Source organism: Perna viridis, chromosome 3, assembly GCF_037379345.1.
Source record: "Perna viridis isolate PV_CMFRI_1.1 ecotype Kerala chromosome 3, ASM3737934v1, whole genome shotgun sequence".
NCBI classification, from domain to species: domain Eukaryota; kingdom Metazoa; phylum Mollusca; class Bivalvia; order Mytilida; family Mytilidae; genus Perna; species Perna viridis.
The window spans coordinates 55,342,675-55,368,208 of record NC_142447.1 but is presented as its reverse complement, the minus strand read 5'-3'; the positions used below and the strand labels follow the sequence as shown (position 1 = coordinate 55,368,208).

The 25,534-nt window shown below is 33.7% G+C and overlaps 1 protein-coding gene across 1 annotated transcript; it reads left to right on the top strand.

Moving 5' to 3' along the window:
- The first annotated feature begins 9,242 nt into the window (after positions 1 to 9,242).
- On the top strand, positions 9,243 to 22,578 carry LOC148622971 (uncharacterized). The gene is made up of 3 exons (XM_088573366.1): positions 9,243 to 9,265; positions 18,555 to 19,561; positions 19,838 to 22,578. The coding sequence occupies exons 2-3, from the start codon at positions 18,559 to 18,561 to the stop codon at positions 22,456 to 22,458; spliced, it is 3,624 nt and encodes a 1,207-aa protein (XP_088429492.1). The 5' UTR covers positions 9,243 to 9,265; positions 18,555 to 18,558; the 3' UTR covers positions 22,459 to 22,578.
- Positions 22,579 to 25,534: the final 2,956 nt, after the last annotated feature.

Here is a 25,534-nt window from a genome sequence, read left to right as displayed (position 1 = left end):
ATCACTCGGCCAGCTATGCTATATAAAAATATAGCTTTCGCTGTCCGGGTCATTCCTCCTCGTAGGATTAATCTAGGGCTGTAACTTAGTACACGATGTATGGTAGTACGGGACAGTTCATCTTTGTGTTATTATGTAGGATAGAGGATCAAATTAATGATGCATGTCACAACAAATCAATATTATACAACGTCTCAGCATGTGACGACTCTATCGCTACAAGGCTCCATCGGATCAAATTGATACAGGGGAGATAACGTAAACTTAAAGAAGGGTCTGAAAAATTCCCAACGATTTTAGAACTGTCGTTCCCTCCGCGGGACTCGAACTCGTACCGCTGGGGCAATGGAGAATGTGGCATTGGGAATGGGGTAAATGAATAGGGCAATGGGAATGGGGCGAGGGAATAATTTTGGTTGGTCAATCAAACAAATTGTTCTGCCTTTTCCCCCTTGCAACGTACCTATCATAATTCTGACAGCAATGAAAATATTTTTTAAACAAGCTTGTATTAGAGTAATTTTTAATTATTACAGGTGTCGCAGTTCATTATTCATTGACATTTTTTTAAATATTAATCGGAAATACATTTGTTCAATATTTAATTTCTGGTCGTTATAGATTGAAAATGTTCACGCTCACTCGATTTCTAAACGTCAATCATTTTTGAAAATTTATACTGAAATAATTGTGTCTCGGAGACATTCCTATGATTTTGATATCGATACATTGAACACATTGACCGATAATAACAAGACCATTTAAAAATTATAATATGCTGATTCCTTTTCAATTGGCAGAAATATGTCATTCGTTGCAACCTAGAAAAGGATAATAATATTGCCAGTTTTAATATTTTATACAAGAATTTTAGACCACTATTGAAATTAAAACTGTTCGCATCCTTACAATCTGCAGAAATATGTCATTTTTGAGTAATTTAACCGAAATCAATATGTCAAAGCCAGACACGTGGTGCTTATTTTGACAATTTTAACATTTTAAACATTAATATAAGACCATTAAGGATACTTTTAGTGTTCGCACTCATTTAATTTGCCAAAAATATCTCATTTTCAAGAATTTGGTCTGAAATATATGTATCACAGCCATCAACATAATAATGATATAGACAATTTTAACATTTTTTACAATAATTTTAGACTAATTGGTATATTAAAAGTGTTTGCAAACATACACTTTGCAAAAATATGTCATTTTTAAGATTTTTGACTGAAATGTGAGTGTCGCATCCACCAACTGGATACAAATATTGCCAGTTTTAATATTTTAACAATAATTTGGCACTGTACTGCCTTTCTCTCACGTGCAGACAGTGACTGTTCTTGACTCTTATCATTGGTATCTATAGTTACATGTTCATTTCTTTCCCCGTATTTTCATTCCTCCGATACTTGTTTTGATGACATTCATGTACTTTATAATTTTTGATGTGTACACCTGATTCTAGCACAGTGTAAGTTTTTATGCTTATTCATAGTTACGACATACGATAAGTTCAATGTGATTTTTACTCTTTTTTTTTTCATAGTTTAAACATGATTTATTTCCGGTAGTATGACCTAGGACATGAGTCAACAATTTCATTGTGGTTTTGTTTATATTTTGCTTAGATAATTTAGGGTACCCCTTTTTAATGTTCCCTTGACCTGATTCATTCATTTTTGTGTAAATTTTGACGTTTCATACACCTTCCCTTTTTTTTGTATTTTCAAAAAGTATGGAACGCCAGTTTGTCACTTTAAATCAATGTCATTTTTTAAGTCTTGAATTTAGGTTAGAACATACATGTATTTTGTCATATATTTCATGATTTTGAGTTAACTGAAGTAATTTCACGATATTTCTCATCAGAAAATATGTTTCATATTTTTGCATATGTATGGTGTGCATTTGGGTTCATTTTTACATGTTGCATTTTTGACTTATTATGATCACATGTGTTATGATAGGTTCTATATTGTCATTTTTTCTTTGATTTCAGCTTTTTGCCGTTTTCTTGTTGTTTTATGTGAAACTTCTTTGAACATCAGCTTACTTTTATGTCTCCATGCTACTTGTGTTTTTGGAAGCTTAAAATAAAGGTTAACTCTAGTGCAATTTTCATTTGTCCGCCCCTTGGGAATGATGGAGGCACTACAGGCACCTTTATTGAAATTAAAATTGTTCGCACCCTTACAATCTGCATTTTGAGAAATTTGATTGAAATTAATGTGTCAAAGTCACACACATGATACTTTTTTGACAATTTTAACATTTTAAACAATAAGACCATTTGGGATATTTCAAGTGTTCGCACTCATTTAATTTGTAAAAAATATCTCATTTTCAAGAATTTGGTTTGAAATATATGTATACCAATCAACACAAATCTTATCTGGACAGTTTTAACATTTTCAAGAATAATTTTAGAAATCAAATCCATTCACAATTTATACGTTTTATGTAATAATCATTTTTATCTCATGCAGCTCGGAGTGGCGATAATACATGTACACAATGCAAATATCGCGTGATTTCGGTAATTCTCGAACTCGCCGGCGAGATTCTAAAATCAATATTGATTGCACAAAACTTTCTATAACCTAATGCATTATATGTGTTTGACAAAACATTTACTTTACTTTTTCTTGGACAACGGGAAATAAGTCTATGCAATGGGGTGGAACAATGGGGAATGAGGCTATAGGGAATAGGGAATGGGGCAATTGGGGATAGGGCTATGGGAATGGGAGATGGGGCAAGTGGGAAATTTATCCCATACAGGGACTGTATGAATTGTTGCAATTATGTAATGAAAGAAGTCGCAGATTTTTTTTTTAAATCTTTTTTCCAATTTAGTTTTAAACATATTTATTTGCTCAAAAATACGAGCAAGGGGATTGGACTCAAGATATAACAACATTATGGAGGTCCTCTCCCATAAAAACAATCATGATTACAAAGAATGCATAATGACAGCAATTAGATAGAACTAAAAATAACAATAGAAATGAAAAGGTAATGCAAATAAACATGAACGATATGAAATCAAAACAAGGAAATGGAATAAAAAGGGGGTATGGCAAAAGGGTGGGGTGGGAGTAACGTGAGAGGTAGTCATTTCATATATACATGTACATGCAGTAATATTCAAACCTTCTAGTGCGTTTTATAAACACAAGCAAAAATATCCGTGTTTTCAGCGTATGTGAGGTTTTCGTTAACAGCCAACATAAATTTTATTGCTACGTTAAAACCGCCTAACCGTGCCAACAGAGAATTTCTATGTTCATTATACAAATTGCATTCGATTGAAAAGTGGATGCAACCTTCGAAAGGATGTCCACAACTACAAGATGGGGGGTTGGCACTACATTTATACAATATAAATCAGCATTTAGGGAATTGCACGTGTTTCTTAGCATGGTATGTATAACTTTCCTTTCACCAAAATTGAAGTATTTTTCCCGTTGTCCTTTAATGAATCTTTTGAAAATACGTATGTTTCTTGCATTTCTTGTCTCTAAATTTAGCAGATTCCAGTCGCTTATGTTGAATAGAAAAATGACCTTTCGGTACTAGTTAATCTGAAGTGGGGTATAGTATAATCCGCGGTGTTGAATAAATTTTACGACGAAATATGGTTATTAAGTGGGGGGATAAGATCACCTAAGTACTGTGGACACAGATGGTTATGCAAATAGTCAAACATGTTAAGACGTTTGAATCGTCTTCTATCTTCCAAAAACCCCCAACCTGTTTCATAGTAAATCCCTACTGGCAAAGATAGGTAATCCTTACGCCCAGCTTCAAGTTTCAATTTTTTCTAAATTGTCGTTAACATCAAGACCACACCCATCCCAGACTTCTGAAACGTAGTCCATGACAGGACGAATGGAAGTTAGATACATTTTAGCTAAATATTTTCTACAAAGGACATATTTAAGTTTTCTACGAACGGATATTTTTTTGCTAGCAGATCGCATGATATTGTCTAAATGGGTTGAAAACGACCCGTTCGAATTACGTTATACCTAAGTGTTTATGAGACGAAACAAATTCAAAGGGTTGGTTTTGAAATAATAAATCAATGTCTTCCGTAATGTTGCGTTTAGCAATGATTAAAGCCTTGGTTTTCTGTGAACTAAAATTTATTAACCATTTTTTAGACCATGTTGTTATATTCTCTAGGTCTAAGTTCATTACATCTTCGATTGTAGAATACGATAGTGCGGAGTATGATAGCAATGTGTCATCTGCAAAAAGTCTGGTAAAACTGATGAGATCATCTCTATGTCGTTAATATAAACAAGAAAAAGCAGAGGCCCAAGGACGGAGCCTTGTGGTACTCCAGCATTTGTTTGTTTCAGAGGAGATTATGAATTGGACATTAAAACACTTTGCGCTCTGTTCGATAGGTAGCTTTTAAACCAGTTATTCAAATTGTCGCTTTCTCCATATGCTTTAAGTTTTGTCAGTAAAGCTGTGTGCCAAACTCGGTCGAAAGCTTTAGATAGATCACAGAAAACAAAAGAAGATATATTATTTTCTTCGAGAGTCATTGTAATTTTATGATAAATTTCTATTAGCTGCTGAACGGTTGAATGGCCTGGGATAAAGTCTGATTGATATTTATACAGTAAGTTATTGAACAACAAATGATTAAACATGTGCTTAAATACAACCCTTTCTCAATTGATTAATACTAGAAATTTCATCATTACTTTTTGTTAATTTTAATTTATCAAGGACCAGTAGTATTTAGAATTAGTGCTTTCTAATTCATCTAGTATAGTGTTTGTATTTGCATATAAGAAAAATTGTTGCTTGTGATATTTTTCCCCTGTTATTAACATGATTTCTCTGTTTTTTTTTCTTTTTTTGTTTTTTGTTTTTGTTTTTTTATATATGGCTATCTATTTTTGGTTTTATTGCTAGTTTGTGGAATCTGTTACGCTTTCTCATTTCTCTACGTATCTCTGAGTTGAAGCATATCTTGTCATTTGGACGAATTGTTGCCTCTTTTCTAGGAACACATTCCTGCATAACATCTGAGTAGTTTAGAGTAAAAATGCTGCAGTTGTTATCTATAGAGTTGGTAGAGTTTATGATCATTTGTCAGTCAAATGCAGAAATCAGTTCATTACATTTTTGAAAGTCTGCATGGCGATAGTCCCATACAAGTCTCTTATATGAAATTTGCGTTTTTTAAGAAATTTGCAATAATACAATCGTAGCTTCGTGATCGCTGTATTGTCTATCAATTTGTATTATATGGGAATCAGAGACAACGCAGCCGTCAGTAACCAGAATATGATCCAGTAAGGATTGGCGATTATTGCTTACCCTAGTGGGTTCAGTTATTTTATTGGCCAAATTGTACAGATTCATTATATGATTAAGTTTATGGTTTCGTTCAGTTAAGAGATCAACATTTAGATCTCCTGTTATAATCACTCTAGACGATGAATCTTATGCCATTTCGATCGACTGTTGGAATTTATCCCAAAACTCAGGGACTTCATTTGAATGACGATAAACCACACATACTAATATTTTTTTCTTTGGGAAAGACAAGTTCAATCCAAAGGGCTTCACCTTCAAATTCTACATCTTGTCGGTGATTAGCCTGTAATAACTTACTGATATAGACCATAACCCCACCCCTGAACTGTTATGATCTTTTCTGAATGGATTATGACAATAACCTTCAATAAGTATGTCTTCGTTCTTAACATTGTCATCTAAGTGTGTTTCAGACAAACAAATAATATCAGCTACATTACACATGCTCTCTATATAGTCAATTTTGTGGCGCATACTTCGAGCATTCTAATGAAAAATTGATATTTCACCTTGATCAGGTCCTGGGTTTAGTTGAACATCATTTGATAGCGAAATTAACGTAAGTATAACAACTGTCGGCATGGGATTACATAAAAAGTATGATAATACAATTTATAACGACTAAACATACAGTTAGTAATAATACATCTGAAAACATACAGAAAATAGAAAAAAATAACTCTGCCTCCGTACCTTAAGACATTTTTTCTTGTCAAACGGAAATGTGCTTTACAGTAAAAACGGCCTATTGAAGAGATCATTACCCATTTTCAAATTGTATAACAAGAATTATAGTAACAATAAAATTGTGCATGACAATCAATCTCTCACAACCCCGGTTAGCCAGACTGAAACTGTATAGAAAGTACAAAAATTGATAAAGCAGTTAACTATGTACATTAATAAGCCTATAGACCCTTTTTAGTCGATGAGCATGCGTAGAGCATGCTCAATATACACTTCCACGAGGAAAATTCTTTTGTTCTACCCAAGCTCTACCTCGCGGAAGTGTATATTGAGCATGCTCACCAACTTACCACAAAAGGGTCTATTACGAAAAAAATAATTTTGAAAAGAAATACATGTATAAACAATACCTCTTGATAAGTCGATTACGTGCAATTTATTTCGGAAATAAAACAAAACATTTCGGAGCATACCAATACGTTTTTATCTGCCTACTGACTAGTAATATCTCGTTTTATAGTCGAGTGCACCTTTAATTTATCACGTGATTTAATTGAAGCCATTCATAAAAAATAGTAAACACTCTTAATTGTAGGCAACGGTAGAGAAACTCGTGGATTTAATATAAACTTGCCTTAGCATTATCATTCAAGGTAAGTTTAATCATTCTAAATTGTTATTACTATGTTAAGGTTTTTGTACAAGATATATGTAGCATTAATTTCTGGGGAAAAAAGAATAGTCTGTCGATCAATTAATTAAATAAGGGTGATAAAGGTATAAATAAACATTCCAAGAAATATATCACATCATGATGTAAGGTCAGAACTGTTAGAGAATAAGGACAGCAATATCGTCTTTGTTCTTGATGAGAGTTCTGCTTGCCCCTTCTTTCACTACAAAAATCCTACCATCAGATGTCCAAAACGAATTGATGTCATGGTCATAGCGATGGTTATTCAATTGTCTCATCAGTGTTTGTTTGGTTCTGGTAAGATCCTCAGAAATGAAGGTCTTTGAGGTTCTTCTTCGACATGTATATTGGGTTTTTGATCTTCCAGTTCCTAAAACAGCATATGAGTTGGCACTTACCACCTTTAATTTCACCAATAATGTGCGAGCGGTTGATGTGGTCAGCAGAGATTCCGGGTTCTAGATTTAGCTTGTTGTTAACAATGCCCACTATAATATCATCAGTCATTTGTAGTTGGTCTCTGTTTATCGGAACGTTATGGAATCAGAGTGAGTTCCTTCGCCCATACTGCTCAAGTTCCTCTGTTTATCGGAACGTTATGGAATCAGAGTGAGTTCCTTCGCCCATACTGCTCAAGTTCCTCTGTTTATCGGAACGTTATGGAATCAGAGTGGGTTCCTTCGCCCATACTGCTCAAGTTCCTCAAACTCACTACGGACAACTGAAAATTGGGACTTAATTGTCTCATATTCATATCTTATGACTTGTTCTAATTTTAAATTAGTAAGTTCTGTTTTGTTTAGCTGTGTGTTCCTCGCTCATGATTCTAAAATCATTTACAAATGTGGTGTATTTTACGGTTATCCTTTTGTTATCATGCATGTATTTAGCAGTGGCGTCAGCAATGTTTCTAAAATTCTCATACTTGGCATGTACAGCATTACACTTTTCATCCATTACATTTGTAACTTTTGATTTGTTCATTATCTGCTTTTCATTTTTTCTGTTCTGGTCGCTCACAAACCAATTGAAGGGTGGCTATAGCTGTTGCTACATCTTCTTATATAACTGATTTTGGTTCATCTTTTAATTCAGATATAAGTTCATTCTTGCTTTCTAATACAACTGATGGAATTGTTGCTTTGATAACACTTGGTTGTGTGACTGTTTTCTGGACCATATCTGTCATGTTAAAAGATTCACATCGTGTTTTGAATGTAACATGGGGACTGTTCGACTGATCGTGACCAGTCATACCTTTGCGAGACACCGAAGACGATCTTAGTCTAGTTGAGGGGGAGTTTCATACTATCATTTGAGTTTGAGGACAACTGACGCTTACGTGAATGACTTCTACCTCTTACATTCAGTTTGTCATTGTCATTTGTGTCGTGTGGCACTATATTTGAAGGCGGTGAGTCGGCCATATTGTTTGTTTATACTTGTATTTGTACAACTACAGGTACACTCTCTTGCAAAAAAACAGGACCCAAACTGACGCAAAAATCACCAAAATCACAAAATTATGAGTCTATAACAGGTTAGACAGAATAATCTATATCGTTTTACAACCAACTCCACATAAGAAAGCCTCAATGCACATAATCGCCCTCCGTACTTTATACTACACCTTCATGGTTGCCGCCATAATCTCCTTTCCAATTTAGTCCTTACATAGTGGTTCAATTTCTTGTCGAAAGAAATTCAGAGTACGTTAGGATCTTATAAACCTTTTGAACTTTTTTTTAATAAACTTAATTTTAACTGTATTTTATTCCTTTTATTTTCGTTTCTTTATGTTCATGTCTACTGTGCTTTTTGGACTGCTGAATTGACCGTTTCAAACCGTGGCAATTTTATGCTGCTCATTTGTGTAGAAATATACCGGAAATAGATGTAATTTGTAATTGACGCTGGAGGTTGAACTATAAAACATGGTTTAACCCAATATTTCCATCAGAAATGCCTGTACCAAGTATGAACCATTGCGGTTGTTTCTGTAACGATTTCGCCTATAGTAATTATGTAATTGTCTTTCTTGAATACATACAGAACCAAAAATCGATAATAAAAGTCGTTGTAAGTTATAATAATATAAAATAATGTATGGTTATAGTTTCTTTAGGTAAAAACTACTTATTAAAAGCTTAAGTAGTATGAAAGTTTTATACTAAATAAACATTCGGTGTTATACAAATCGTTCAATACCAAATGGAAAAAGAAATGATTTCTACATATATATTTTTACAAAAAATATTCGAATTGTCTCGGAACGAACAGTAGCTTAAGTATTGCTCACTTTTAACACATGATTTCATAATGAAATAAGTGTTACTTGAACTTTTGGAAAGTCACTATTTTTCAGAAGCTCCTTTACTACTAAAACATGAATTATAAATAGGTAATTTGTTTATTTAAATAACACCACAGCGTGTTCTTTTCTTGTCTTTTCTTTTGTCCTTCAAATCCAAATTCAAAGTGAAGGTTAAAATATAAAACTGTGTTGCTGGACTTACAAAGTACATGTCTTGAAATGTAAGTATTAGATTTAAATACGGGTGTTTTTGGTGCTTATTAGGGAATAAATAAATGCAATAGTTAAAACTACAATTAATTTTGCTAGCTAAATATACATTTAATATATTTTTGATACTCATTTAATTTACAACTGTTGAATTGAAATGTTTTGATACGACATTGTTATGTTTGCATATATATTATGTTGAATTTATATAAAGTATAAAAACTATAGTATTTTCTCTATATACTGCCATAACTCGATTCCCTGTGATTAAACTTGTAAACTGAGAATGTCTACATATAACAGAGCAACTGCCTCATTTTGCAGCCATTGTCAATTAATCAATGGTCTGAATTGAGCATTGGGAAAACATAGTCGTTGTTGGTGGTTTTTGAGGTCATTGCATTGTCTAAATAAGACATTTTCAGATGACAGCAGGTGACGGAAGAATCTAAGCCCGACCCTCCTGTTACATTTCTAAGTTTCCGGTTCTTGCTTTGATATTGCCATTTGTTATATGGACTTGGCTCCTTTTACGAATACGAATACGAAAACTTTATTTTAATTCGTTACAAATAATAACAGACAACATAAGTTCTGGTGTGCTTTTAACAGAATAATATTGACTATTGCCTAGAATTTGCCCTATTCCTTTTGACTATTGCCTAGAGTTTGCCAATAAATTTGGCAATTTTGAAATTACCCTTTATTTATGATGCAATTGAGTCGAAACTATAAACTCGCCCGAATCTCGTTTTAGGGGTATAATTACTGCAACAATGAGCTCCCTCGTATTCGTTTTTGCATCAAAGGCTATCTCCTCCTTTAACGCACCGGTTTTTTTAACTTCTTCATGTAATTCTAAAGCACTTTACACTTAAAACGTTTATACCAAAGTTACGTAAGAATTTTTAAAACAGGTCGGCTTAACAGGTTATTTGAATATTTTATTGATCAATTTATCCCCACCAACAAATATACAATTACTGTCCATGTGCGGGTAAATGGAAAGGGTATGTAAATGTTATTTTTTACTTCATAGATACACCATTGGTTAAAATGTACAATTGGATTTATTACCACCATTGAAGTCTTTTGATCTATGACTTTTGAGTAAGTCCTGTGGATTATCAGTATTAAATATGGCTTAAAGGAAAGGTGTGCAATGACAATGAAAGGTGTTTGGTTATGGCATAAACGAAAAAAAAAACACACACACAGAAGTTTTGCTGCACATGGTCTCTGAGGATTTTGTGACTTCAACATTTTTCAACTATATTCGTAAAACTTTTTTCTGCGCGGGAATGGATTGCTGATTTTTTTAAGTCCTCTTAGCAAATGTAGCAAATTAGCATTTTGACTGTCTGCATCTGATTATATATATATTAACAGAGTAACTTCCTTTTTAACTAGTTTTGTCTTGAATAATTTCTTTTGTCTGTCACGCAGTGATAGATTTTTTATCTATTATTTTATGACATAATGAAGGTATAAATCATCAACTTTGCTTCTGTGCTCTTGGTCCTTTTTGTTTGTGGTATGTGCACTATATTTCATCATTCCTTTCTTGAATAACAGTGGTTTTCTGATATGTAAAAATTGTCATGGCAGGAGTTAACACCTAAGTATTTGGGATCAGTAACTTATCATTTTTCTGCTGATCATCTTTTTCTCCTGTAATTTTTTCACCTAATATATTTTGCAACGTTGGATGTAAATGTTTATAAAACTTTTGTTGTGTAAAGAATCCTTGCCAATTGTCCATTTTGTCCACTCTAATTCTTAAGACAAAAATATTCCGTAGTTTTAAGGATTATATAAAAAGCTAGAAGCCTACAAATTATTTTCCCATGATTTTTATTAGAAAAGTACTTGGATTCCTTTTTTATATTTCACCAAGTGCATTACAGATTTATGAATGTCATGCTTTTTCTGTCAGTATTATGGGAAGTGGACAATTAAAGAACAGGCTTGTACATATAACGAAAGTCGCGTGATTTGTTCATTAAAGATGAGTTTAACAAAGTATGATTAAAACACATTAAAACGCATACTTATTTGAAACTCAATTCATCCAAGTTCTACTTTCACATGATGACTTAAAATTTGAATAGCTGATTCTGAGATACAAAAGAGTGTATACTATCAATTAACAAAATTACTTTTGAATTATCCAGAGTTGGCTAGTGTCTTTCAAGTCTATTTTTATTATTTTTTTATACAAAGATTGAAAATACAAGTAGATGCTTTATAATATTGATAAGGTGGGAGTAGGCAAACAGGTTTTCCAATATTTTACAGAGATATATACCACTTTATAGCGAAATAGCGACAACCGAAAATTTATCAACATTTAAAAAAAACCGTTGTCTCAGCTAAGAATCATGCACAATAAAAATGGTCACCGAATTGTGATTTGTTAAAAATATTTAACAATTTTTTTTTATTTTAAGTAAATTATCTTTGTGCGTTCTATTGATGGAATGGGCAAGATTTTCGTACGAAGCCTTCTATAAATACACAATATGTGAAAGTTAAATAGAATGTGTGGACTCCAATGAAAAATATAAAATGCATTCCACTGTTGTATTGTTGTTTGTTTTTTTTTTCGTCACAAAAAGTATCTAAAAAAAAAACCGTTGTTGCACAATACTCTGTACCATTCTTATCGACAAATCAAATTAATAAAAATGTGTGATCTTCCATCAAACACCCTCTGCATGATTCTTACGTGGACATGATGATATCCGAGTAGAGCAGAACAGCATTGTGAAAGTTAATCATACGTGATATACCGGAGAACTATTTTTAACCTTGACGTATACTTGTTTCTTGATAGGCTGAAATACAACAGCCTTTGGAGTATAACTTCAAAAAGGTGAGTATATAATTGTATAAATTAACAACTCGTACAGTTTAATATAGGAGTACACACCAATAGATCAGTAGAGAAGTCATGTGATATTAGAATATTGATGTGGAAAAATGGTGAATATTGATGCTTTCATTATGTATCAACGTATATAATCCAGGAAGAATAAAAAAGGCATATACTGAGTTAACAATGCTATGATTGAAATCCGCAGCTATTCGAATGACACAAATATATATGGGATCCACTGTACGTTTGTGTTTCACTGGCGTTAATACGTTTGCGCCGATTAAAAGTACTTTGCACCGAAAAAAGACATGTTTGTGGCTTTAACAACAGTTTGCCAACTCATACGGTGTAACGAATTTACCAACAAGCTGGGAACATTCTAACGTTATTCCTTAAATGATTTCGTTTAAGAACTCGTTCTGGACACGGTTCATAAAAATCTCAGATTTATAATTTCCTTAACCCTTGATTTTCCTCAAATCAGTAGCGGCCCCCTTTTAGGTAAAAGGGGGGGGGGGCAAAAAAAATATTGACAGGAACACCGGTGATGATCACGAAGTGACCCGAATTTGACTACGGGTGTTTGTATGCCCCCAAAGAAATTTTGAAACATTAAACCTCAAATCCTGCATTCTGAGGGTACCTTGAGCAATTTTTCAACAATTTTTAAAAATTGCAATTTTCTAAGGAGGGAGGGGCCTTGATCCGCCATTGCAAATCTTCCGTATTGTTCAATTCAATTAGTCAAAATTTGAGTTGAAGTAGAAATTTAGGAATATCTCTTCGAATTTTTCTATGACACCGGGCTTGCACATAAAATTCTCTAACGCCAATAAATTGCCGGAAACCATCATGTTTCGATATTTTATTCAATGGTTGACACATTATTCTGTATACTAAAATTTTACATACTGCTGTATGTAAGTGTCGTATATGGAAGAGTTAAACATCTTGGCTTGGTATTTAGCTCTGATTGCAAATGGACAAATTATATAGATATTCTAATTGAGAGAGCTTCTAAGCAACTCAATGTATTACGTAAATTAAAATTTGAGCTGGGTCGAGAATTCCTCGAGAGGATTTACTTTACATTCATAAGACCGATTCTAGAATACTCTAGCGAAGTTTGGGGTGATTGTGGATTAGTCATTTCAGATAGACTTGAAGCAGCCAGAATAGTTACGGGTTTAACATCATATGCTAGTAGAGATTCACTCTATCGAGAGACTTGTTGGGAAACATTAAAAGATAGAAGAGAACAAAGGAAGCTTCTTTTGTTGTACAATATGATTAATGGACATTGTCCTGAATATTTATCAGATTTACTTCCCCCTTTAGTATCTGAGATATCAGTGTATAACTTACGCAATAACCGCAATTATAGCGTCCCTCCAACTAGACTTTCATTGTATCAGTCATTTTTGCCAGCTACATTGAGCCTATGGAACAATTTGGATATCTCCTTACGAGAATCACCTTCTGATATATTTAAATTACGTTTAAAATTAAAATATCGTAATAACAATGCTATTAATAGGCCACCACCGTTTGACCTCATTGGTAAACGATTCATGACTTTGACTCATGCACGAATTAGAAATAAGTGTAGTGCTTTGAAAAACGACGTATTTAGAGCACATATTATTTTCGATAAAAGCTGTTCTTGTGGAGCTTTGACAGAAGACGCAGAACATTTTTTTCTCGTCTGTCCCAATTTTACTGTGCAACGAAACATGCTTTTTCAAAATTTGGCTGGTCTAGGAACAAATATTTATCTCAACACTCTGCTTTTTGGAGATGATAATTTGAGTTACGAGTTTAACTCATTGATTTTTAGTTATGTTCAAACGTTCGTTGAAGCTACTAGGCGGTTTTCACGTGAGTAATATAATGTCGTTATATTCAGCTCGTAGGGTATATAGTGAACACTACTTGTGTTTATTTTTATCATGTTCCACTGCAACATTGATGCATGTGTGTCTTGAAAAATTCAACTTATAAATTATTTAAATATAATACATTAAATTTGAGTAAATATTTTTCGATATCCCTGTCTAATTTTATTTATGCTTAATCCCCAGTGCATACATCTATGTTTATGGGTCACTACATATTTGTTTGTCTCTATAGTAACTTCGTAAATAATACTATTTATTGTAAATGTCATAAGTATGTATTATTCAAATGTATATATTAGGAGAAGGCATTAATAAGTTGTACAACTTGTGTCTAATCTGATTGGTTTTGACAATAAAATATGTTTAAATAAATATGGAAGAGTTGTGACCGTGACCAAAATATTTTGTATGACTGTAATGTAAAGTCAAAGCATTAATTGATGGAAACATTCCCAATCGAGATCTCATAACAAGAAATATCTTCTATATCTTGTAAAAAATATGTACAATGAGTCCCTCACCAAGCAATCGAAGTAGGACTCTCGTAATCACACAAGCTCTTGTAACTGAAAATAACAAAATAATATTAGATAATTTAATATTTTTTTCAACGAGAGGGAGTTTCTCATACTGATCTCACCGAGCGGCTTTGCCGCGACACGAGATGAGCATGAGAATCTCCTGCGAGTTAAAAAAAATATATAATAATCTGTTTATCGCTATTTTGCTGAATTGTAAGGTATAAGTTTTTTATTTTCAGGTTTCTTGACCTAAATATGTTAGTTTTATAAGCGCTGCAAAATTTCCTTTAGGGATTACTTTTCAGCGACGTGCTACATGACGTCACGTATGTTGTGCAACTGTGATACAATTTTTTTTGGGGAAAAAAATCGGTTAACTATGGCAGTCGCGTTTAAAATTTGTTGAATGATTTTGGGATTTATTCATTCTAATCGGGTAAGTTTCTGTATTTAATCATTTTCCATTGTAGACTAGAAAATATTGCCACAAATTAGCCATTATTTCATACGCAGTAAACAAACCGACGGTTATTTGGGTCGTCAAATATTCCTACACTGTTGCTTGTATGTCACGCGAGGACATAGAAACTAGCGATAATTTTCATTCTCAATCGACTGGCGTGAGATTGAAAATTACCGTATAGCAAGATCAAAGGGATTTTAACCACTCCAGTGCCAAGATAAAATTTAAAAAAAATATATCGGTTTAGTGTCAAGTTTTTTGGGTGTGAGCAAATGAAGATTGTGGCGTTACAATGGTTGGGACGTCACAAAGCGGCCACTGGGACCGGCGACTTCGAAAAAATAGCTGAAAAAGGAAAACACTCCTTGAAAAGATACTATTATAATTTGCAGGTCTAATAAACACGATTTATAATAAAGAACAGCGATGGTTTGAAAAAAAATGTGTTCATATTATAATGTCATTGTACAATTCATGAAACAAAATATAGAAGGACGGTAGGAACTTTTTGGGAGTCCGGGATTTTGAAATTTATTTAATGCCCGGGAATTCGGGAAATCCCTTAGTTGGATTCGGGATTACTCAATTCTATTGCTCGAGATTCAGATACAAATATTTTTTTCGATGGGAATTCGGGGTTACAGATTTTTTTCTCTTGTGTTTTGCCGGGAGTTTTGGGGTAACACTCTTCCTTCCCACTCTAACAACGCCTCCCAAACGAAATACGTCCAGCGCAGGGTCAAATTTTGTGCATTAACGGACAGACCTGGTAAACTAATCATCATTGCTTTCACATTTTATATATTGTACTTAGGCCATGTTTGATGACAAGTCGAATGTGGATTAGCAGTTCATTATGCGTTTTCCGCGAATCTGAATCCGGAGAATCTTGAATCCTTAACAATACAAAAATGCGGGACTGTTCTCTCTCCTTGTTAAAAATATTGCTTTAAACAGCATAATTTCATCAGTTTCTTTCCAAAGTAGTAAATATTAAGCATGAAAATAATAATTTTCATTCTTTATTTTCAAAATTTATTCATGTTTATACAATCAAATTCGGAATTTTGCCGTTTGCTTATGATGGATTCTCGAAAAAGGCCATTTTCTGATCTTCGTAGAACACTAACTATAGTGTTACGTCATAGACGTCAATTCATGACGTGTGAAAAAAAACATTGGCCCCAAATTGGCCCTTTAGCACTGAACGTAGTATGAAAATATTGGCCCTAAATTGGCCCTTGGCACAAAGGTGGTTAAACAAAATATCGATAACAATATTTATCGTACTAGAGCACTCGAGATGGATTTTTGTGAATGTGTACACATTAGCTTATTTGTTCATTTACGTTCACATTTTGTAATTGATTTTTAATGTTTAATGTTTATCTTAGCTGCCCTGTCAATATTTTCAGACTTCTATCTAGAGAAAAGTAGTTTTAAAAAAATGATAATCGGAAACAAGTGCGTGGTATTCATTCCACCCTCTTGACGCCTCTTATCAGTGGCAGCATTGTAACGTCATACAATCGTTGCACGACGAGACGTCATAGAACTACAGCTCGGAAAACATTTTTGAAAATACGTCTGGCACTCTCTTAGAGAAAACTCTGGCAGTCAAAGGGTTAAGATTCATCATTACCTTTCGACAGTATGGTCTCAACTTCACCGCAAATTTCCCTCTGACTACAGACAAACTTGTGCATCTAGAATTGTTTAAGTTAACAGTATTTGGACAATCGGGGAACAAAAATTGCGATCAGGTGACTTGTGTTTCCATAGAAGAGGGTCTTAAAGGTCAAAGGGTAAAAAGCGAAACTATACCGCATGCGTCGAAAAATTCTATCATAAATTTTACGATATAAAACACACAAAATAAAAAAATTAAACTTATAACAAATAAATGCGTCCATGCTTGGTCACTGCCGAATCCTCGACTACGAAATGATGATGGGGGTTTGACCTAGAATACCCACACAGGTCTCTCACTGTCGATGTTAGTGGGCTAGTGGATCCAACTGGTGTTGGTAGCGGAGCCCAGCCTTCGGGATACCTGACTGAAGAACTCGGTCAGAGTGTGTCCTACTAGCGACTGGGCTGAATCTACTAAATAACAAAGCTCGCTTTAAATACTTGCCGCAAAACCGATTTACTACTTACATGTGCTAACCAAAATTCATACTTTGTAACTGCACTTGAATACATGTACACAGGGAACATCTCAAATCAATATCCCGACGTAGTTCATTTTCTCTGCAACATTTGATAAAATTAAAACAGCAAAAGTCATGCCAGTTTTTGATATAATTTTACATAAATTTAATGTAACGTTCTCATAACTATGGAATGCTATGCCTTAAAATTCTTTTAACAATCTCAGTTTCGGGGATTTGATACATCACATCTACCCAAAGAACTTGAGATAAAGGATACTACAGACACTGCGAAGTCAGTCTCATGTCTTGACCTACACTTAGAGATCGATGGTAAAAGAAACCTTTTGACCAAACTTTACGACAAACATCGCAACATCCCTTCAGCACCTGCGTATGGAGTTTTCATATCACAACTCATACATTATGCCAGAGCTTGCCGTAACTACATGCAGACTTCTTTGTTTCGCGTTAGAATTCTTACAATTAAGCTTCTAGAACAGGGTTAAGTTGCCACAAAATTGAGGTCGTCACTACAGAAATTTTATGGTGGTCATCACGAACTCGTGGGTCGTTACGGTGTATCCATCTGCACCATGGAAACTGATTTGTTTCCTTTCCTCTTTCTTACCACAGATTAGACTTTTTATGAGCAACTCGGCGGGTGTTTCTAGAAATGCAGAGGACGCTTTCCCTACCAGTGCGTCTGGTCCATACTCCCAGTTTTTATTGGAGTCCGAGTTGCTTATTTACTTTTGTTACTTTGGATGTATTATTTTTTTACTTTTTGTCCTTTGTTGTGTTTGTCTGCTTTTCGTGTCTGGTTTTGTCTCCGGATTGCGTTCTTTGATTTCCACTAGAATCTTGGTTCCCTTGATTACTCTTGCATCCATACACAGACCACTCTGCTTCATACATGTATATATAAGCTATTTTCGAAGCTAATAATTAATGTATTAATTTTTTTCGGGCACATGTATACATTTTTAATGTACCGAAATGGAAATTAAGGACAATGATGTAGCATTTCTATGTATGACAATTGAGCGTTACCTCCTGTTTTCATTTATGCATATTACAGTAATTAGGTCGTCTTTAAAACACAAATAAATCATTCTAACTTTATTAAGCGCTAAACCGATGAGAAAACGTTTGTTACACTCGTATCTAATCATACTACATAAGTTTTATAAATATAAACGTTTATAAAATGATATTTTTCATGTCACGACTCCTTTAATTTCTGTGCCGTCTGTGATGGAATGACATCAAATCGTCATGTTAGATTATGTTTGAGAAATGTGCATAGTTATAGGTTGGTTTTTGGATTTTAAGATTAAGGGAAAAATACATATTTATCATACAACTGTTAGATAATTATTTTCAGAAAGATGACAGTTGACAGCAAGGAGAGGGAGTATGCTATCCGTGTCTGTTGGTTAATAATGACAGTTGGAAGGGATGTTGTCCGACAACATCTCGATGCTCTATTTTCACCGGGAACAGGACCTGGGTCATTGGACAAAAAGTTGAAAAAAGCTTCATCTCAAAATACAATTCATAATCTTCCAAAAGTATTTAATAGTTTGGATGTTAGTAAGATATACCCGTCATCTGGAACTACAGGATCGTCAAAAGATTTTGACGTCAGTCTTTTGATTAAACTTTTGAGGAATATTGGGGGATTATCTGCTCCTGTTGGTGGTTGGGACAACCTACCACACCCATCGAATATCGGCATTTCTGATGATATAGCCAGAATCAAATATTATAGGAACAAAACTGCTCACAATGAAGATTTTATGTTATCTGAAGAACAGTTTGATGAATTCTGGCATGACTTGTCAAATGCTTTGCTCCGGATAGGAGGAAATGCTTACGAACCAATAGTCAATGGAATCCTAACAAACCCCCTATCTGAGGCTGCGATGGATGCAAAAAAGGAATTACATCTCTGGTATTTAAAGGACCTTGATGTGAATTCTAAGTTCGGAGTTCAATTAGAAAAACTTAAAGATATGTTAAAAGAGCTAGAAGAGAACCGTCACAATGATAAAATGATGGAAGAAGTAAGATGTTGGTATAAACTTCTTCAGGACGAGCATTCCAAACAAGTAGGTGAAATGTCTGAAGAACAAAGAGAAATTCATCTTCAAAACATTGCAGCTATTGAAGATTTTGGTATTAGACTTCACGAACTAGAAAAGTCTGTGAAAAAACACAACAGTTTTCACGACCATATCATATCTCTCTGGCAGCTTATTACACTGACTGTTATAACAGGAATTGTCGTTGTCTGTTTCAGTCAAAACTCGAAACACCTCGTATCTTTTTCGTTATTAATAGCAGTTGGAGGAATTATTTTCTACAACCTTAACCATAGAAAATCCACAGGTAATTATAATTTTGTATGTCACATTTTTCTCAATCATAATATTAGGGTTTGTTAGGTTGTTGCTCAATTTATATCTACTGACAAAACTGATATATTCTATGTTATTGTTTTTATAGCAGTAATCTCAAGATTTTATTATCACTTTTTGTGAAACATGTTGCAACAACATTTGCATACTTGATAGAGAATGAAGTAAATTATAATAAGCTTCAAAGAAAGTTGTCGTTTCAAATTCAAATTTGAAAGAGTAAACTCTAAATTATGACGAATTTCAGAGCCAGTCCTTACGGCAGTGCCTGTCAGATCAACACCAGACCTCATAGGTAGAGATAATGATATTGAAAAGATAAAGGAAATGTTAAAAGATCAATCATTAGTTGTTATCAGAGCTCCTTTTGGATTTGGAACTTCAGAAGTGTCTGTTGCTGTTGCTAGACAATGGAATGCTAAGGTTGTCCATATTGATATGCGTGACATTGGTTATTTAGTTTCCACTGAGATTATTACTCTCTTAGGTCTCCATCCACTACCAGACACAAAATCGCAACTCCGTTCGCTCTATTCTAGACTAAGTGGTACACTGTTTCTATTTGACAACCTGGATTTCGTCACCGATAAAAAGGAAATTGTTAAAGCCGATTTTGAAATGACAATTCGGTTTTTGACCGATAGCAATATTTGTAAAGATATAAAGGTTCTTTGTGCAACGCAACACACAATGAGTATTTTATCAGATATTGGAACCGAGTATTTATTACCGCCACTTAATAACAAAGAGTCTCAAAGCCTACTAATACGTCTGAACCCTTCGTTATCACCTGAAGACGCAAAAGGTTTGGCAAAGGCATCAATGGGCATTCCATTGGCGATCAGGCTCATTTTTGATCTTCTTCGAGAAGGTCATATCCCACAGGATATACTTAATGGTATAGAAGATGATATAGGCAATTTAGATTCAGTGTCTGGTTTGGAAGAACGCAAAAAGTTGATAACGATTTCTCTGCAGTACATTAGATCTCTGGATCAGAGCATACAGATTGGGTTTAAGTCATTGGCGTTCATATTCGATGGTTCTTTCTCAAGTTCAGCCGCAAAAGCAATTCTTCAAGGATCCGACTTCGACAAGCAAATGATACTTATTAAATTAAATTCCACTTCACTTATGAGTTTCGACAATTATAAGAGAAGATACTATGTCCACCAATTCTTTCAGAGGTTAATGATAGAAAAAAATTCATTGAATAAAGCGATCAAAGCTGTTATAATTAAACGCCACAGAAACTACTTCATGGATTTAATTCACAGAGGAGCAGCAATGTGGTTTTCCAGAAACTCGAAAGAGGCCATTACTTTAATAAGATTAGAGGCAAGTAATATTATGCACATGTTTGAACTAGTCGTTCAAAATGGTATAGACATAGAAGACCTCGACACTATATGTTCTTTTATAGACATCCGAGCTGTACAATATTTACTTGAATTTATCAGATGCGATAAAGTTGCTGGTTTTATTCAAACTCTTAAGAACGCTGTGACATCATTAGATGAGTCCAGTGAAAACAATAAACTTAGTGTATACTTAGTTCATTCCTATTTGGAAGACGATAGTATACATCATCAACATTTAGACGATTTTTTCCAGTCAATGTTTACTTCTATAAAAATTGATAACCTACCATTAGATTGCAAACTACAATTTTTCGTAGATAAATCAAGGTTTTTGAACGAAAACGATGAATTAATAAGAAGTGTGGCAACATTGAACATGGGTCTTGCGATGATCCCCGAGACATATTTTGATAATGATGAACATATTGTTTATGTAGGAAAACTACTTGCTGAGGTCTCATTCTTACTGTATACATACTACAACCGTGTAAATGAAAAACGGAAAATGTTCTCCTCTGACAAAGATATCATTTGGGTAGAAGGAATACGAAAGTCAAAAGAAGTTACTACTTTAGCGACTTACATTCTCTCGATCGAAGTTACTGTAAATAATCCGCTAATCCTCAATATAGTCAAATGTACTGGTTTCTGTCAACAAAACAGTTTAGATAAATGCCTCAAAGACCTTGTAGTATACTCTACTAAGGCTCAAGCAATGTCATTAGCTTTGTACTTGAAAGTATTAGGACAAAACCATAAACTTTCTGCTTTCTCATTTGACCGTCTTGCCTTTCTTTTGAATATAATAGAAAATTACGAGAAATCAGTAGAGTTTAGAAACACTGCTATTAACATCCGAAAGTTATATTTTAACGGTGATCATCCAGATTTAGCTTGGTCGTACTATGGTTTGGGGACCACCCTGGAAAAGTTAAGCCGAATATCCGAGGCTCTAGAAGCGTACCAACACTCACTGAATATCCGCCAAAAAATTTTACCTAAACACTATTTGACTGCCAAGTCGTATTACAAAGTTGGACAGTTAAGCAAAATGTTGGGATTTACAAATGACGCTATAAAAGCTCTCTCTAAATCAATTGAAATCCGAAAAATGATAAACGACGAACCAGAATCAATAGCTCGTGCCCTCTGTGAATATGGCGATTTATTGGCGTCAACAAATGATGAAGAACTGAAGAAGGAGGCACTTAAAATTTATGAAGAGGAAAGAAAATATCAGTGGCGTAAAACATATAGTGAGGCTAAGAAACGCCTTGAGCTTCAGGAAGATGAGAGGAGTGGACAAGGGAAACAAGGCTGGGGTCACTCATTTGTTCAGTTAGACAAAACGGATGACGGTGATAAAGAAATTGAGTGGATTCGAATGCAGGTCTCTAACTCTGGCGAAGTATTGGGTCATGGAATTATTCCAAGAGACTTTGATTCAATACAGAGTTCTGGGTTTATTCCCGATGAAAGCGAACAAAAGCAAAATTTATGGGCCTGATGTACTGTCAATTAAATGAATTTAACAATGTTTTATTAGATGCTCTTCAAGTTATTCCGCAATTACAGAAATATTAGCAGGTCTATTTGTCAAAAACGTTTTAATAAATGTTTGGATTTATCTCTTACTTTACATATGACACACGATAGAAATCTACACCCAGATAAAAATGAACGTCATGTTGTCTATTTTTATAAGTACATTTACGACTTATTTGTTTTATCACATTTGTAATTCATTACCTATGGTCATTGTCAAAAACTGCTAAAATTGGTTTATCGGTTTCCACTAATATAATCGGCTACGGTTTAAACTTGGTATCATACATGTATTATATTTAAATAAAATAAATTATACTAAGGAGCATCCGGAAATTTCTAAAAAGTATTTTTACTACTGTCCCCACTAAAACGAACTCCATATGGACATTTAACACCATAGAAAATCTACATGCGACACATTTTAAAAAATGCTCAAAATATTAAACTTATCTATGGTTTCAACAAATGTGCTTTAAACCTTTTAGATATCAGTGCAATTGGAACAAATAAGTGAAAAGGAATAAGACTTATGAAATTTTAGAAATAATAGAAACTGACTAAGCATCCTAGTTTAAAACGTCTGTGAATTCTCAAATCAATTTTGTCTTATTTGCTACTGTGCAAATATTTTAAGCGACTCGTCGTGTGATTATAAATTGTTAATACCCCTACCATTATAATTTTTCTCAATAGGAAACAATATGCCCATATACATAAACGATGAATTCCGGACAACAGAACTTGTGCATAGTGTGCTTTGATAAAATGTGAATTTTCGGAATTTCAGATTTTTAGAGGAGTCTGGGTTGCTCATTTTCTTTCGTTTCTTTGAACGTGTTATTTTTGTTATTCCGTGTTCTTCCTGTATACATCTATTTCCCCTGTTTGGTGGAGAAATATGTAAACGAAACATTAAATAATAGCTAGACTAAGTTGTTACACATCCTTGCACAGACGTGGACTGACCGACATGATGAATGGAACCGTCCGAAGATTGATAATATATAGAAAAATTAAAGTAACTTAAGTTCGAGCGGAAATCGAAAGCATATTTCGATATAAGATGCATGATGTCTCTATAGATGGTCTTCTTTATAAAAATCTCCTGGACTTCATCACATTGTCATTAAACTCTATTATTCTATGCCTCTATGTTGCTACAAGATTGAAGTCATCACTACAGAAGTTTTATGGTCGTCATCATGAACTCGTGGATCGTTATGGTGTATCCATCAGCACCATGAAAACTGATTTATTCAACGGGTCATAGTTTTCCTTTCCATGTTTGTCTACCCCGGACTTGACTTTTTATGAGCAACTCGGCGGGTGTTTCTAGAAAAGCAGAGGACGCTTACCCTACCGGTGCACCTGGTCCATGCTCCCAGTTTTTAGTGGAGTCCGAGTTGCTCATTTACTTTTGTTACTTTGTATGTATGATTTTAGTTACTTTATGTTCTTTGTTGTGTATGTCTGTTTTCCATGTGTGGTCTTTGTCCCTGGATTACATTCTTTTGATTACCGCTATAACCTTGGTTCCCTTGATTACTCTCTCACTCAACTACATCCCCTTATCAAAACAAGTCTTGACACTCCTGTTTCTGAACCTACCTCATTATTATACAGACTTGTTGCCAGTATTTTGGATATTGGTTTCCACAGACTCTTTAAACCAGTTTGTGTGAAAGGTCAAGATGAAGAAAAACGATCATTTCTTCCACTACCATTTGTTAACAAAAGTAAAGATGTATGGCAAACCGAAAAGAACAAAAATCAATATTTTGTAATATTAGAAAATGAATTTGCAACATCACAAAATCATTTTTTCTAAAATCAGAAAAGATTTTTTAATATTAGAAATTCATTTTGTAATATTAAAAATTCGTTTTCTAATATTACAAATTCCTGATTTAGTAATATTATAAAACATCAGACATTTTGTATTGTAACAAATTGAATATGTAATATTAAAAAATCACTTTGCTATATTGCAAAATCAGTCATATTTTTTAATATCACAAAATGATTTTCTAAAATTGAAAAATCGTGATTGAATACGACAAATCCATTTTCTAATATTAGAAAATCAATTTCTTATAATAAAAATTCGCTTTTTAATATTAGAAATTCATTTTCTAATATTACATATTCTCGATTTAGTAATATTATAAAACATCACACATTTTGTAATATTACAAATTGAGTTGGTGTAATATTAAAAAATTACTTTGCTATATTGGAAAATCAGTCACATTTTTTAATATTACAAAATGATTTTCTGATATTAAAAAATCGTAATTGAATACAACAAGTCCATTTTCTAATATTAGAAAATAAAATTCTAATATTCAAAAATTGTATAGTAATGATTCAATTGAATTTTTATTATTAAAAAATGATTTTTTTTTATATTAAAAAAATGCTTTCTGATATAAGAATTCTACTTTGTAATATTAGAAAATGAATTTATAATAGTTACAAATCATTTTGTAATATTAGAAAATACTCATTTTTGTCCACATTGGCTTGCCATAGGGATGCAATTCATTTGGTTAACATCCTCTTTCAAAAAAAGTAACCAACAAAATTCCCCCATATCTCAAGGACAAATTAATACTGATTATTTCATATTCCTTTACTTCATCTATTGCATCCAAAATTTTCAATTATAAAAAGCTATTGCAGATCCTTGAGATTGAGGACACGTCACGTCGTAACGGGAGATATTTAAAAGTATTATCGAATCTATGCGTGAAGTCCTTTTTATAGGTCCCAAGTACCGTGAACCACGCTCCATAAATTGGAATTATAACTTTAAAGTTTTTATGGATGCTGTGGAGGACTATGCAAGAAAATGGAAAAAACGAGAACCAGAAGACGTTGATTCTCTGTCAGAGTGGGTAAAGGCCGTGAGGTCTTTAATTTTGAAACGTATGAAAGTTTTAAGTAGGTCAATGAGTGTCAATGCTACATCAGTTTTTAAAGATCACGATGTAGCAAAATCATTTTCTACTATACATGACAAAAATGTTTTCCTA

Coding starts and splice junctions, on each gene's coding strand:
- LOC148622971 (XM_088573366.1), top strand. CDS start 18,559: ATGACAGTTGACAGCAAGGAGAGGGAGTATGCTATCCGTGTCTGTTGG. Junction 19,562..19,837: donor TAACCATAGAAAATCCACAG/GTAATTATAATT, acceptor GACGAATTTCAG/AGCCAGTCCTTACGGCAGTG.